Consider the following 14,805-nt stretch of genomic DNA (forward strand, 5'->3'; position numbering starts at 1 on the left):
ATGCCTCCGGGTAAGTTTTGAATTGATGAGCTTTTGTGATGATCAACTTTTGCTTTTTATATATTAAACCACATACATGTATGGTTCTTGATTTCCATTGTCTCTGTAGTGGTCTTAAAATACTTAGTTTTCAACAAATATTTTGCTTTTTAGAGAACTTTGTAAGTTTTAATAGGGTCTATGCCAGAGTTACAGCCTGTTAATTGGTGATGCTTCTACATTGATATTTGACTTTGATGCGTTGCTCATTAATGATCGCCACTCTCTCTCCTCTCATACAGCTCTCGCTGTCCCGCCATCGTCAGGAGCAGGAGCTAAATCAAACACGTTGCAGTTGCAAGAGAGGTACGTATTCACTGTGTGCAGAAACAGAAAAGTACTACTGTTATTGCTACTATTGCTGCTGCTACTTCTACTACTATTACTACAAGAAGAAGTACATTGTACATCTCTGTACAGGTAGTTCCGGTAGAAGTAGTACAATAGTTGTACTAGAAATAGTTGTAGTTGTACAGGGGACTCCTGATATAATGAAGTCCTAGGGACCAGCTTTTTTCTTTTGTTATATCAAAATTGTATAATAGCCGAGTATATAAAGATGATTATACAGATCGTGATTTTGGGACCTTGATTTTCTTCATTGTACTAGGAATTTCGTTATAACAGGAGTACACTGTAGTAGTAATTGTAAGTAGTAGTTTGAGTAGTCTTATGGTAAGTAGTGATAGTTGTAATAAGACTACTACTACTACCACTACTACTACTACTGTAGTAGTAGTAGTAGTAGTAGTAGTAGTAATAGTAGTAGTGGTAGTAGTAGTAGTAGTGGTAGTAGTAGTAGTAGTAGTAGTAGTAGTAGTAGTAGTAGTAGTAGTAGTAGTAGTAGTAGTAGTAGTAGTAGTAGTAGTAGCAGTAGTAGTGTTAATTGTAGTAGTGGTAGTAGTAGTTGTAGTAAAAGTAGTAGTAGTAGTAGTTGATTAAAGTAGTAGTAGTATTTATATCAATAGTAGTGTAGGTAGAAGAAGTGGTGATAGAAGTAGAAGTAGCAGCAGCTATAATGGTGGGAGAATAAGCTGTGACGATACAGTGATATTTGCACAAGAAGTACAGAATTCAGTTGCAGTAACCTATTAAATATGGTAAATATCTTGAGGAAATACTGTGTTATCCAGCAAGAAAAATACAATGTAGTAAAGTGTCAGCAAACATGTACGGTATTTATGCTGAAAGATGCCAGTGGTGTAAAGATGTGGACCGTGTTACAGTGATTGAAATTGTAGTCAATGCATGTTTAGAGACTTCTTAAAACAGAAAAAAAAAGTTAGAGCTATCAACACAGTTTCTAATCCTGTATTTTGGTCAAATGGAAACACATTGCAATGATGTTTTTTGAAGACTCCCAAGATAAAATGATATATCGGCAGGATTTAGAACAAGGGCTGGATGCTATAAAAGATGGCATCATATCAAAAAGTGCTTTCAGAAAAAAAAAAAAATTGACATTCTATGTCGTAGGTTGTATTCCACACAGGTTTCAACGTTAGAGCAAGGACCACACTACCATGTTAAAGTCGCTTGGAAGTGTAGTACTGAGTATAGTGACCGTACAATTGCAGTTGTCATGTCCTGGGGGTACAACACCAAACAGAAGAAAAATCATGCTGTCATTACATTGTATTACATACGATGCTCTGAGGCTTGTTACCATCAGAAAGCAGACTGTCAATTCATACCATGCCACTTTATTATAAATATCCTCACAATTCCTCCATATACATTGTACTTTTTGTTAGGGGAGCTTCATAATACATTTGTTATACTTTTGTAGCACTTCAATTATGTATCCAACATTATCCACGATCAGTATTATCAGGTACCAAGGTACATGTACAAGTCACACATAGAATAGTCCTCCCCCAAGTACTACATGTACCATACCTCGTATACGTCATTTGAATACTCATTTGTCTGCTACTTGCATTATCATTTTGTCATTGCAAGTCATTTTTATGAGACAGTGTATACCAATTCATGGGTATGGTGGGTTGTTCACGTTGGGTTTTGGTGTATTTTTTTTTTCCATTATCCAAAACATAAATTGAAAGTGTCAGTTGTTCAATGCTTCGTGTACATGTCAACTGCAGACACAATCATAATGCTTTGTTTTCATACTTGCTTTCTTCTGTGTATAGGCATAAGGTTGGTATATGAATGACATGTGAAATATTTCTCTTATATTCCCCTTCCCGTAAAAAAAAAAGAAAAAAAAAGAAAAAGAAATGTTAAAAGAGTGTCAGTCGGGTTGAGACAATTTCAGAAAAGTTAATCGCATCGCATAATATAGTCTTAATAATGATGTTGATTCCTCTGATACAATTGTAGTAGACGTGTAGATGAAAAATGGTCACATTCTGAATGCCAAATCTGCATATACGATGTATTGGTGCTATTACATGTATATCCTAGAGGCAACTCATGTCTTCTGTGAAACACGAACTGGAAGCAAAGAAATGAAACCAAATAACCAGAAGAGGCTCATTATAAGAAGAAAAATCGCCCTTCATTTGCTCAATGCTTTGCTATTAAAGGAGACTACATGTACAACTATGTACATGTACATGTACATGTCTTCAATGGGGCAGACATCCACTTTCAGCTGACAGACAATATGTGACCCTGCACCACAAAACCAACAAAAAGTCGTCAGACATGGATTTTTAATTAAGGGCAGATTCTGAAAGAGCAGACTCTAAGCCTTAAGATGATATATAACTCAATTCAAATGGATTCTCCTAACCTATATAAATACATGTATTAATTGGAAAGTAGGCACACACTCTGGAAAAGCTTGAACTGAGAAAAGAGGCTCTGAAGTACAGGGTCTATTCAAGTGCATAATCTTTACCAAGCCGTGCTACCTGTGCTATGAATGGGACAAAAACATGATGTAAGCCACTGTAGCAATGACAATAAAGGGATTATAAGATTAAGCTGCAATTGAGCATGCTCCATTAACAAATTCTGTTCATGATAAATGTCAACTTTCAAAGCAGTGGCATCATCCTTTCAAAAGTTATTAGAGTCGAAAGTGAAGAGTATGCAAAGGATTTTCAAGAAATGAAAAGGGGCCTCTAAGAAATACCTGATCACACTACTCTACCAAAAAAGGGGTTGTAAAAAAAAAAAAAAAACTGCTGAAAACCCACTTTCCCATTCAATTTATGATCCCAAACTCAAGAATAATGTGAGAAGAAGAATAACTCTTTCAGAAAATATGGAAAACTCCAAATTGACTCGGTTGACCCGTTTCACCTTTCTTGAGCCCTCACATAAAATCAAGGGGTGTGACTTTTTGTTTGTTTTGTGATGCAGGGTCACATATATAACTGTTTTCAAACACACCAAGACATTGCGAGGATTCCCCTCAAGATATATTGAGTGAGGTCAACTTTTTGTCCATCTTATTAGCCTGTCTCGATGCCATGGGTGAAATTGTTGCTTTTTATTTGCAGCTTGCAAATACACCTTAAAATTTGGTTTGAATCAAGCAATGTCAGGACCAGAACAGCCGTTATGATTTTGGCTGCGAAAAATCTTATCAGCCCCCTCTGCCGTACAAGAAGTGGGTGCGTCAGAGGGTGGAGATATGCGTGTCGTAATTGTTCTATCTGTTTTTTTAATCTCCATATGAGTATTAGCTCCAGAACCACTGCGTTCCCCATCGTAAATGTGCGTGTAACAATTTTGTCCCTCAACAGGGTCTAATCTTCTGTCATTGTTGTCTGTCTGTGTATCTGTCTGTCTTTCTGTCTGTCTTTTCTTACTTCCCCTTTATTTTCCTCCTCCCCCCACTGTCCCATCCCTCCCTCCCCCTCCTCTTGTGTGTGTGTGTGTGTGTGTGTGTGTGTACGTGCCCCGCCCCCAATGTAACAGGAAATATAGGCCGATGCGACTGTGTATTGGTGGCCTTGTATCTGGTCCCCAAATGTTTAATATGACTCAGTGGCACAGACGCAACTCCACCATGCTACGAAGGTACTCTGCTATACTACTATTATCACTTCCATTCTTCGCCCTCTGCTTCTCCTTTTTTCTTTTTCTTTTTTTTGTGCCACTCGTTTGGGAGCTGTTGCAATGTGCTAGAAAACAAAAAAGATATAGAACGTACGATACATGCATTATTTCTTTATTTTTGCATGACGGGATCATGGACTGACAAAACTACGATACGTGCATAACTTCATTCAAGGATATTATTATCTCCCTGGCATTTTGCACATTTATACCAATTTTCTATACTGTGCTAGCTTTCCTTTGAATTGACATGAATGAAAACATCTGCTCAGACAAGAATTATGAGCTTGTCCTAGCCTTTCGGTCAGTGATCATCCATCATAATCTCTTTTGCCTGAATCTTACCGGTCATGACTGGATTGAGGGTGAATTTCCACGTTCCAAACCCAGAGGTGATAGACCCGTAGATGGCCCAGCCAAGACCAGGAAGGGAAGGAAGTGGGAGGGGCAAATTAGCCCCCTCTCCACAACCTCCTGGAAGCAGCATGGAGGGTTCCAATCATCCCCCTGCTTCTCCCTTTCTGGCCTTGAGAGGGCGCTCCAGCAGTCTTTTAAAGCATGGTGGTGTCATCTAGTTGATTTTGTTTATTTTTGTTTAGTTGTTCCATTCCTCTCTCTTCCCCAGACCTTCCTCCCATGGAAGTGTTCCTTGTTTTGGGGTGCTTTCTTTTTTTGTATATTGAGCTGAGAAATTTTAACGCCTCTGTGAATGCATGACATAATGTGGTGTGGAGATGAGAGCAGGAAAAAAAAAATTGACTTTTAACTTTGTAGATATGACATTGGCAAAATAAATCTTTGCTGTTCTGGTTTGGGTTGGATGTGGAACTTACCGCATGGATTCTGTATCATCTTCACCAGTCATCCTCTTATCCCTCCCCCCCCCCCCCCCAGTTTGTTGTGTAAACTAAACACACAGTAACGGGGGGTTTTCTCTGCATATGTAGACGTGCTGTATCTTGAATGGCATGGTAGAAGTTTGTTGTTGAACTTTCTAGAGATGAGATGGGTCCGTGGGTCAATGGCATCATGAAAAAAAATAATTTATACAAGAAAAGAGAAAAGACATTCTGTTGCTCTGATTCTTATATCGCATAACTGCATGAGGGAGATTATATATTATATCATCCAGTAGCAACAGCAGTGATTTCTGAGGCATCAGTCATCTTTTTTTCTTTTTTAAAAAAATCATTTTATCATGATCATCTTTTTGTGTTGTTGCTGTGCTATGGTACATCCAATATGCTATGATGCAGTACAAAGGCCTAGAAATGCTAAGCTTCATACATAGGAAAAGAAAACTGAAAAAAAAAGAGGGAAAACTTTGAAATTGTAGAACTGTCTCGGTCATTGTGGGATGGCATTGCTTCTGAAAGTATGTTCTTTCAGTATTATTGAAACTCACATTACGCTATTCCCGATACCTGCTAACTGGCCAGAAATAGCCTCATCGTGTCAAGCTCTTTCTTTATCTGGTCACAAGAATTATTAGAATAACTGATAAGTTACCATGGTAATGTTATTAACATCGTTGTATATACTCGTCATGGGGGGAGGGGATAAGATATCAGGTTTTGCGTCACTTTATATGACAAGGTGTGAGTTTTTTGGCTATTTGACCACAAGTATGAGCTTTTTGCCAAGTTTCATCGCTCTGCCACATCACACACACACACACACACACGCTGTTCACTTTAACCCATCGCTTCCCAGGTATATTACAATTTCGCATGTGTTTAATTCATGGCTAGCATTCCTGATTCCCATGAGCAGATTGTTGACTGCATCAATTTTGAGATTCATGGTACATTGATAGAACTATTGTATTTCCCTCTTCTTTCACTGATTGAAGGACAAGTTCACCTTCATAAACATAAGGATTGAGAGAATGCAGCAATATTAGTAGAACACATCAGTAAAAGTTAGAGGAAAATTGGAAAATCGATGCAAAAATTATGAATTTTTTAAATTTTTGTGTTGGAACCGCTGGATGAGGAGACTACTAAGGCTCGTGATGTCATATGAGTACAACAGTATAAAGAAAATGTAAAGAACATTCAACATATTTTCACTTTTTTTTTTGCATAATAAAAGAGCACTTGACTTGCCTCTTTCTAAAGGCAATGGGAATAATATTACCCATAACATATGTCAGTAACGAGTCAAGGGAATGTGTACTTTTTTCAAAAGATGAAATTTTGTGAAATTCTCTTTATATTTTCCTTATATTGTTGTACGCATGTGATATCATACACTGCAGTAGTCTTCTCATCCAGCGGTGACTGCGCAAAAACTTCAAAAATTCATAACTTTTGAACGGATTGTCCGATTTTCCTCAAACTTTCACTGGTGTGTTCTACTAATGTTGCTACATTCTCTCAATCCTTATGTTAATGAAGGTGAACTTGTCCTTTAAGAGTACAGTAACGGCTGTGATTAAAGGCTTGTCTGCACCTCTGTAGGACAAGCAGTATCCCAATACACAAAGATTGCACTTCAAAGACACAGTGAATAATGAAGAAGTTGATAATAACTGACCAGAAATAACTAATTTTTCTTTTTCGCAAACTCTATGTAAGATTATTGTAGATGTACTGTATGTACATAATTGTAGGGTACAGTGTACATATACAGTCAACCTTGCTAAAGTCAACCTCGCATAAGTCGAATAATCGCCTAAGTCAAAGGTCTTTTCAAGTCCTCCTCTTTATATTCTGTCGATTTTAATCCCTCATAAGTCAAATTTTCTCTTTAGTCGAAGCTATTTCTTCGGTCCAAATAGATTCGACTTAGGCAAGGTTGACTGTGTATGTATGTATATTAGTATACACTATGTTATATAAGTAAAGTAAGCAGGGCACTACCTTTGTAAGATAGTTTAATATGAAAATTAGTTTGCCTTTTGAATTTATTGTAGCATATTGAAAATACTGTACCAGATCTGTCATGCATTATTCACTTGCTCATATTCATATAAGGAATAATAGTCTTGTACTCGTAGACTGTATCCACAAGTGACATGCATTAACAAGGATGTAGACGGTGTGATTCCGCAAAACTTTGGAGGACCCTCTCTCTCTCTCTTACTCTTATCATAAAGCCTTTATGGTTTAATACTTTTGTAAGTATGTTGTTTTTGCATATGCTCAAAGAAACAATGTTTGTAGATCATAAAGGTATCTTGAACCTCTGCACCAATCACCCTGGGTCTGGCTGACAAAATCAATCACAAATGCAAACCAGTCAACAACAAAAAAAAAAAATGCATGGATAAAACAGACTTTCAAAAGATGTTTTTATACTAATTGTTGCAAAATTGTTATATGGTTTTGGAAAGTTGTTGGCAAATTGTATATTCCTGACATTCTTTTTTTTTTTTTAGAAATGTGAAGAGAAAAAAAATGATTTTGCAACTTCTATTTATCAAGCAGAATTGTCTTATCTGCTCTGTTCCAACTTTGATGAAACTATTCCAAATTAATCAAATGCATTTCCAAAGATAAATATATATGTACATTCATAACTCTTTGCCTTGCCTGTGGAGAGGTGGTTTCCTTTTGACTACAGAAAGTATGTGTAATTGCAAAAGAATTTTAAACTAGAGTTAGTACAGAGTGGTTGGTGGATTTCTAGTGGATTTCTTGCTTGCTCATCTATGAAGCACACTTTAACTAATGCGTAAGCCTTGATTCCAAAGGTACAAATTTTTGGTAAGTGATTGCACTGTTTATACTGAGTGATCATGTGCTATTACACTGTTGATTGTGTCTTTTCCACCAATTGATGGTCACTTTTATGAAGTGGAAATGTGAAGCTGTCCTATTGTGCCTTGAATTCTTGTTTGTTATTTAAAAAGAAACAAAATCCAAAGTAAGCACCGGTAGATACTTGTCGTGTTTGCCGAATACCTGTGGTCTCATACTGACTCATTCACAAATAACTTCCATATGCCTCGATTCATTCACCGTTGTATCTTATACGGACACAGCTTTAGAATGTGCAAAAGTGTTGATTTCTGCCGTGCAAGATACTTTTTAAATGTCGCTCAAACCTAATCAAAACCCGGGTTTATCTTCAGAGTTTTGCGAAGAGGGAGTCTAATGTTGCATTTAGTCACAGCTGGCCGGTGTCCTGGAAGAGCCAACTTCATTTTCACATGTATATTGCATTCTTCCCATTTTTTTTTCTCCTGATTTGTTCTTACGAATTTGTCATGTGCGTCTGGTGTATGTTTTATATATTTATATATTTATATTTTTCCCCCCATTTCATCACACATTTCTCATCGTACTTGTTGCCACTTTTTTTTCGTTGTTTTGTTCACGCCCCCCGCCCACATCTCCACCCAGGACTGGATGCCCCCGCCCAAGCGTGGGTTCCCTAGGTCAACTCGTTCTTAAGCTGAAATATGCAAACGGAAACCTAGACAGGACCAAAAAGCTGATCCAGCATTGGTGGGTGCTTTGCCATGTGACCTAACACTCACACACTTACACACACACACACACACACACACAAACACACACTCACTCTCACACACACGAACACGGAGTTAAAGGTCGCCTCCTATAAAAATAAAAAACCAAGTGTGCATATCATAGTGTGGCTGGTAATCTGTCAGTCTCTGTCCTTTCACTCTTCCTCCTCCTCGTCTGTGTGTGTGTGTGTGTGTGTGTTTCTGTTTGTCTGTCTCTTTCTGTGTCTTGTTCTGTTTCAAAAAAAAAAAGAAAAGAAAAAAGGCCTCAAACAGTGTGTGTCAACTGTCAAATGCACATCGCCTGAAGTTAGCTGGGGAAGAAATGCTGTTGCACTTTTACACATCTATCAAGGGCACAATTTGTCTTTTCCTCGACCAATGGGCCCCCCCCCCCCCCCCAAAAAAAAAAAAAAAAAATCTTGCTTTCCTCTTTCTCTCTTCCCCTCCTTCTATCTCTCTTTCGTTCTGTCCTTCTCTTTGTTTCTTGCTAACACTTAGCCAAATCTAATAGTTGCATGTTTCTCTCAAAAAAAAAAGAAAAAAAAAAAGAAGAAAAATGCAACCTATCAAAAGCATAGTGCGTCCCTCCCCATTACCTACCCCAGGTTTGAGAATCCTTTGACAGGTGACACACTCTTGTCGGGGGTAAGCCCGTCCGCCTCTAGACGCAGTCTGCAGGCCTTGTTGGAACCTCCTACTTACTTTCTGGGTCACCCCGACCGAAAAATCGCCCCACAAGAGCAGATCAGCCGATGTCTAGGCTTGCTGTCCAGGAGTTTGGAGGTAAGTGCAGCACACTGTGGGAAGAGATGCAGGAAGCGGTTTTGCTCCCGCCTTAAAGCAGCCACGTCGCTCCAGACACCAAGCCTAGACCTCGACGATCTGCAAGTGATGCGGGAGACATTGACCCTCTCGTTGTGCCTAACAACTCATGGTGTAAAACACTCCTCAAAACAAAACGGAACCAACAACTAAAAACTAACTTCTGAAATTAATCTAAAATGTTAGACTTTCAAATACACTACCAAAACTGCATCATTTGGATTTATATCTTAATTGTCTTCTTTGTATTATTATCTTATCTAATTTTCCTTATTTTGGTGTTAACTGTTCATTTATTGGAGTTGTGCACTTTGTGGTTTCGTCTTGAGTTGATTAACCATGACAGTAACAACAAGACCTGTATTCTGTTTACATCTCACTGAAATTTAAAAAAAAAAAAATGACATCAACAAGAAAAATGGCTGTCTACCTGTATTGCCCATCATGCCTATTGGTTTTGCATAATCAGCTTTGGGTGCACTGCAGACGTTTCCTATCAATTTGCCAGACCAGGTGCTGTGGTCATACTTCAAACGCATTCCCAATTTGGTGCAAGATGATTTCTCACTCTTTTCATCCTCGTTCAAACACTCTACTTGGTAGCTACTGCTGTGCACTAGTGAGGTGTTCTGCATATTAGCTCAATTCTTCGGCATCTCTCAAAATTATATTCACATTTTTTATCTAAAAACAAAAACAAAAAACAAAGAAGCATCATTTACCATGGGAGTTGTGGTTTATTTATTGCATGCAGGGAAAGATTGGCTTTCTGGGAAAAAGAAATTTCAGAAAAGAGATGATGCGAACGGGATAGAAACTGCTTGTGAACCAATTAACATGCCAAAATGAATACGAATTGAATAATCTACTCTAGCAATGCCTATCGTAGATGAATACGCATAAGATCTGGCTTTGCAGCATTGCGTTGAATGACGGGAAGCAGCAGAGTAGGTGACAATGACAACAATGAACACATACTGTAAATAATGTTCGCAGTTGATGTTGTCAAGTATTAAAAAAAAACACAACTGCTCGCTCTGCAAATATTTAAGTAGATAACAATGAACACAAAATGTTCGCAAATTGATGTTGTTCAGTATTTTTTTTTTTTTAATTTAAGAATGGACTTCTTCCTTCTTCCGATGCATATCACTGGGCAAGATGGGTGATGCTATCCCTGGTCGTAGACAAGTCATTCCAACTAACCACTCTTGCTCCCGACTCTGTACCCTCTCTGTTGCAGGTGCTAGAATAGCCGTTGAAATAGTTTCATCCCGCTGCCTATGTGAATCCACATTATCCGTAGCTGTTTGTTGTTTTATTTTTTTTCTTTAATCCCACCTCTTTTGTCCTTTATATCGCCATTATCTATAGATATGATATATATACCAAATAAGCTGCTAGTAAATTAAAAAAAAAAGAAGAAGAAAAGTGAGGAAACCCCAGATTTAAAGTTCACCCTTTATGTTGCAGAATGCTCACACGCCATTTATTTCTCTCAAACCCCCCCCCCCCACATGTTGCTGCCACTTTCATTGTTTTTGATTTTTTTTTTTTTTGTTCACCCACCATTGCTGCACCCCTCACTCCCCTCCTCCACAAAAAAATTAATAAATAGATAAATAAAAAATGAAATAATATAAAGTAAAATCTTTGGAATGGTTGTTCCTGCTTTGGTAGTGTCTTACTTGTACCTTGGGCTGGGGGTCACGCTGTAGCATACCTGGGGCATGTAATAGAAGAATGTTGATGCGAGGCGCACACTGCCACTTAAGCAATGAATTCACAGCGATTGTCATGAGCATGCATGAGAACTGTTTGCGCCATGCTTCATACCATGATCACAAATGCAAAGTCGCCCAATCCTTGATCTGAGTGTCTGGGTCAAAGGTCATTTTCCATTGACAACCTCTGTAGACTGAAATCCTGGTGTGTATAGCTCCATGAGATTTTCAGACGTCTTTCCCTATGTAAACAAATGACATGTACACTGTAGGAGAGGAAGGTATTAAAAATGAGCTTTTTATTCTGCCAAGAAGTAAAGGTCAAAGGTGAAGGTCAAAGGTGAATTCGTGATGGCACATGCACATTGACATGCATGGGGCTTTGCTGGCTAGACCCATTCATTCTTCTCATAAGAAAGTGCCAGCTTCATGTACAATGCCTTTATGTATTTTGTGGGTATGCCTTGGTAAATCATTTGCTGTGAAGGTGAAGAAGAAAGTGTGATCACCTTACTTGGTGGTGGGTGTGCATGCTTGAAGAAACAAATGAAAATACAACCATGAGTTCACGTCATCGGAGTAATAGAGACGCTACTTACGCCTTCGTGCCAAGTCCGTAGAATACCTACTCAGTGCATTATAGCAGTGCATGGCCCCTTCTAATTTATCAGAGAACTTTCCCCCCTCCCCTTCATCCTACCTCTCTCATCCATCCATCCATCCATCCATCCATCCATCCATTCATCCATCCATCCATTCATCCATCCATTCACCCACCCACCCCCAATTAAACCCTCCTCTTCTCCCCCTCCCCACCCCCTTTACAACCTTGCGACAGTAGTTAGAGAGTGATCCGTTGACGTGCCGGGGCAGAATCTGTTTTTCTTCTTCTTCGTCTTCTTTTGCCAAGAGCGTGTGCAGTCCCGTACCTAGCTTTCTGTGTGGTGTGCCTACTCTTAACCCCAACAGGCTCGCTGCCTTCCGCCTGTGATGATGGTGGTACTCCCTCCTGGTCGCATCAATGAATCCTACTAACCTCCACATGCATTGTTTTTGAAAGCCTACTTTAATATCATCCGTTGCATTAACAGTAGTGGACATCATGAGTTTTCTTCTTTTTTTTTTTTTTTTTAGTTTGGACCATCTGCATAATTTCCATATTTATACATATAATCATATATCAACATGTAAATGCTGTGAGTACCGGTATATCATATATATATATATCTGTGTGTATATCTATATTTATTATATCTAAGTAGAGTTGAGTGCACAACAGCGTGTATTAACCAGCTTGTGTTTATTTTACATGTCTCCCTAATTTCCATTACCTCTGTACCTCAAACCTGGTTAAATTACCTGATTGCTACCCCCCTAGGTAAGTGTTAAGATTCTATCTCTCCCAACCCTCCCTCCCGACCCCCCTCGTTCACCAGTTTTGTGATTGCGCTTGTCATCCGCAAAGTCAACCCCAGTGTTTGTGTGTGCGTACGTGCATCCGGTGTCTCACGTTGTGCAGGAGCTCACGCATTGTTTCTCAATCCACGTCAAGCCACCACGCCAACCCCAACCTCCCCCACCCCACTCCTCCTTCATCTTGTGGTCACCACAGCGCTGATTACTGTTGATGAAAAATGCACCAAATGTTTTGTATCATTTAGCTATTATCACCGCACAATGTCGCCCCCGCCCTTTCTGCCAAAAGACATTCAATGATAAAATTTGCTCAGGGCACATTTGATTTTGTGGCTATGTACATGCACTCTCATGAAAATAGCTTTGACCTTTTTTTATTTTGTAGATATGAGCTTATTTATTCACTTTTTTGGTATTGTCTATGCTTTTATCTACTTTAGAAAGATTCCCATGTCTTTCAAAAGGAGTGAGCCTTATTAGGAACTTATCAAGTGCCGGATTAGATTAAAACATGCCAATGCTATTTAAACCGTCAAAGAAAGAGTGAACTCACACACATGGAATGGTAGATGTTTCCACTGCAAATTGTTCACAGCGTAAGAAAGAGAATTCCAATGTTGCGTTTTCACATAACAGCGATATTTGTAATCATTGCACAATATGCAAATGAGTTGGAGAGATTAAATCACTTCACAAGATTCCTGTTGGCGTGGGCGCAATTCACAGCTCAATTTCCCTACCTGAAATTATTACAAGTCCCGAAAAAAAAAATATTTGCCCTTCTCGTCAAAGGATTCCAGAATTTCTATAGATGCAGCCGTGCCAACTGTCAAGCGATAGAGTGGTGCAGCTGCTTGACTATCTACCAAAGATGTGAAATTTATCATAGTTTTACTTACAAAAGTGATAGGTGAAGCTCAAGGGGATGATGTAATGTGATAATACGACATATCACTGCATAGTGATCCTGCGAAACTAGACAAAGGTACAGCTGTAGGAGGAAGAATTTTGATTGAAATTGGCTCAAAAATATATGTGCCTTATTTGAGCTTTTTGAGATATTTTTTGAGTGTCTTTTGGCAGACTTTACAGAACGCACAACCTCATAAGCAAGAAAAAAAAGATGCCCCCCCCCCCCTTAAAAAAAAAGAAAAAAAAAGAAGAAGCAAAGAACCATTTCGTGTTACCTGGCTGTAAATAGTGAGCACATGCTTGCCAATCACAGTGCTGGAATGCCGTGGTCAATTCTGGAACATGACTGCCACATGAGATTTTGCAGTCATCACCACCGTATCACTTCTTGCCGACAATCCAATGTTCTAGAGCTTAAGAGAGTTATATGAAATACATATTAATATTCTTGCTTAGAATTAAATCTCACGTTATTCTGTAGGAAGTTAAATGATACATGATCAAATATAGTTATAGTATTTAAAGGGATGTGCTATAGAACATACATTTTTTGGCAGTTCTGTTTTGTTTATATTGAGCTCACTTTTCTTCAGCTATCACAAGTATAATTTTGTTTAGTCTTGTCATTTTTGTGCAAGTTTCATGGGTTTGGTCAGTTTGGATCAAAATATTTTGTTGGACAGTGTGGTTACAACTTAGTCTCATTGTTGATTTTTAGTTTTTTAATTACTCAATTTTGGTTATACAGTTTGACCTTTTCTTATCTTTTTTTTTTTCCTTCAGTTTCCCTGTCAAGCTTATCAATATTGTTCCAACATTCAATTGAAAGTTCACATGCACCATGTTGTGTTGATCAAGTTAGTCTGCATGATTCTTTTACATAGGCAGTTGTTGTTGTTTTTTTCCATCTTCATCAAAGCTGACCTTGAAATGCTGAGACATTTGAAATCATAACAGAGTCATTTACTTTCAAAGACATTGCAATGGTTACATGTAGGTATGATGTGATTTGAATTGTTTGGATGAACAATTTTCAACAAATCGACCCCTTTTTTCAATGAAAGATTTGTCCCACTCTGTTTGCGCAATCCTATTTTGATAGTTATTCTGATGTTAAGTTCTGATATATGATGTCTAACAAAATTTCAGTAGTTCCAAAAGATAATGGGATCTCAAGGTTAACAACCTGACCAAGTGTCATGATGAACCTGTATATTGAATAACAGCGATGTTTGCCCATTATCATTACTGCGATCAGATTCAGTCGCTGTAAAATTCTGCCAATGTTCCCTTTAATTTCCGAGCTTATGAAATAAAAAAACAAACAAACAAACAAATTAATTCTTGAAACTATGTCTTGTGAGGGACATCACAGAACTT

The 14,805-nt window shown here is 38.3% G+C and overlaps 1 protein-coding gene across 1 annotated transcript in view; it reads left to right on the plus strand.

The window, feature by feature from the left end:
• Positions 1–14,805, plus strand: part of LOC140228860 (calcium-activated potassium channel subunit alpha-1-like) — a 30,787-nt gene continuing 15,982 nt past the window's right edge. The window contains exons 1-3 of the mRNA XM_072309129.1: positions 1–10; positions 282–345; positions 8,424–8,528. Of these exons, the coding sequence (XP_072165230.1) occupies positions 1–10; positions 282–345; positions 8,424–8,528 (179 nt within the window). The remainder of the gene's footprint in view (positions 11–281; positions 346–8,423; positions 8,529–14,805) is intronic.

The sequence above is a fragment of the Diadema setosum genome, chromosome 5 (genome assembly GCF_964275005.1).
Source record: "Diadema setosum chromosome 5, eeDiaSeto1, whole genome shotgun sequence".
Taxonomy (NCBI): domain Eukaryota; kingdom Metazoa; phylum Echinodermata; class Echinoidea; order Diadematoida; family Diadematidae; genus Diadema; species Diadema setosum.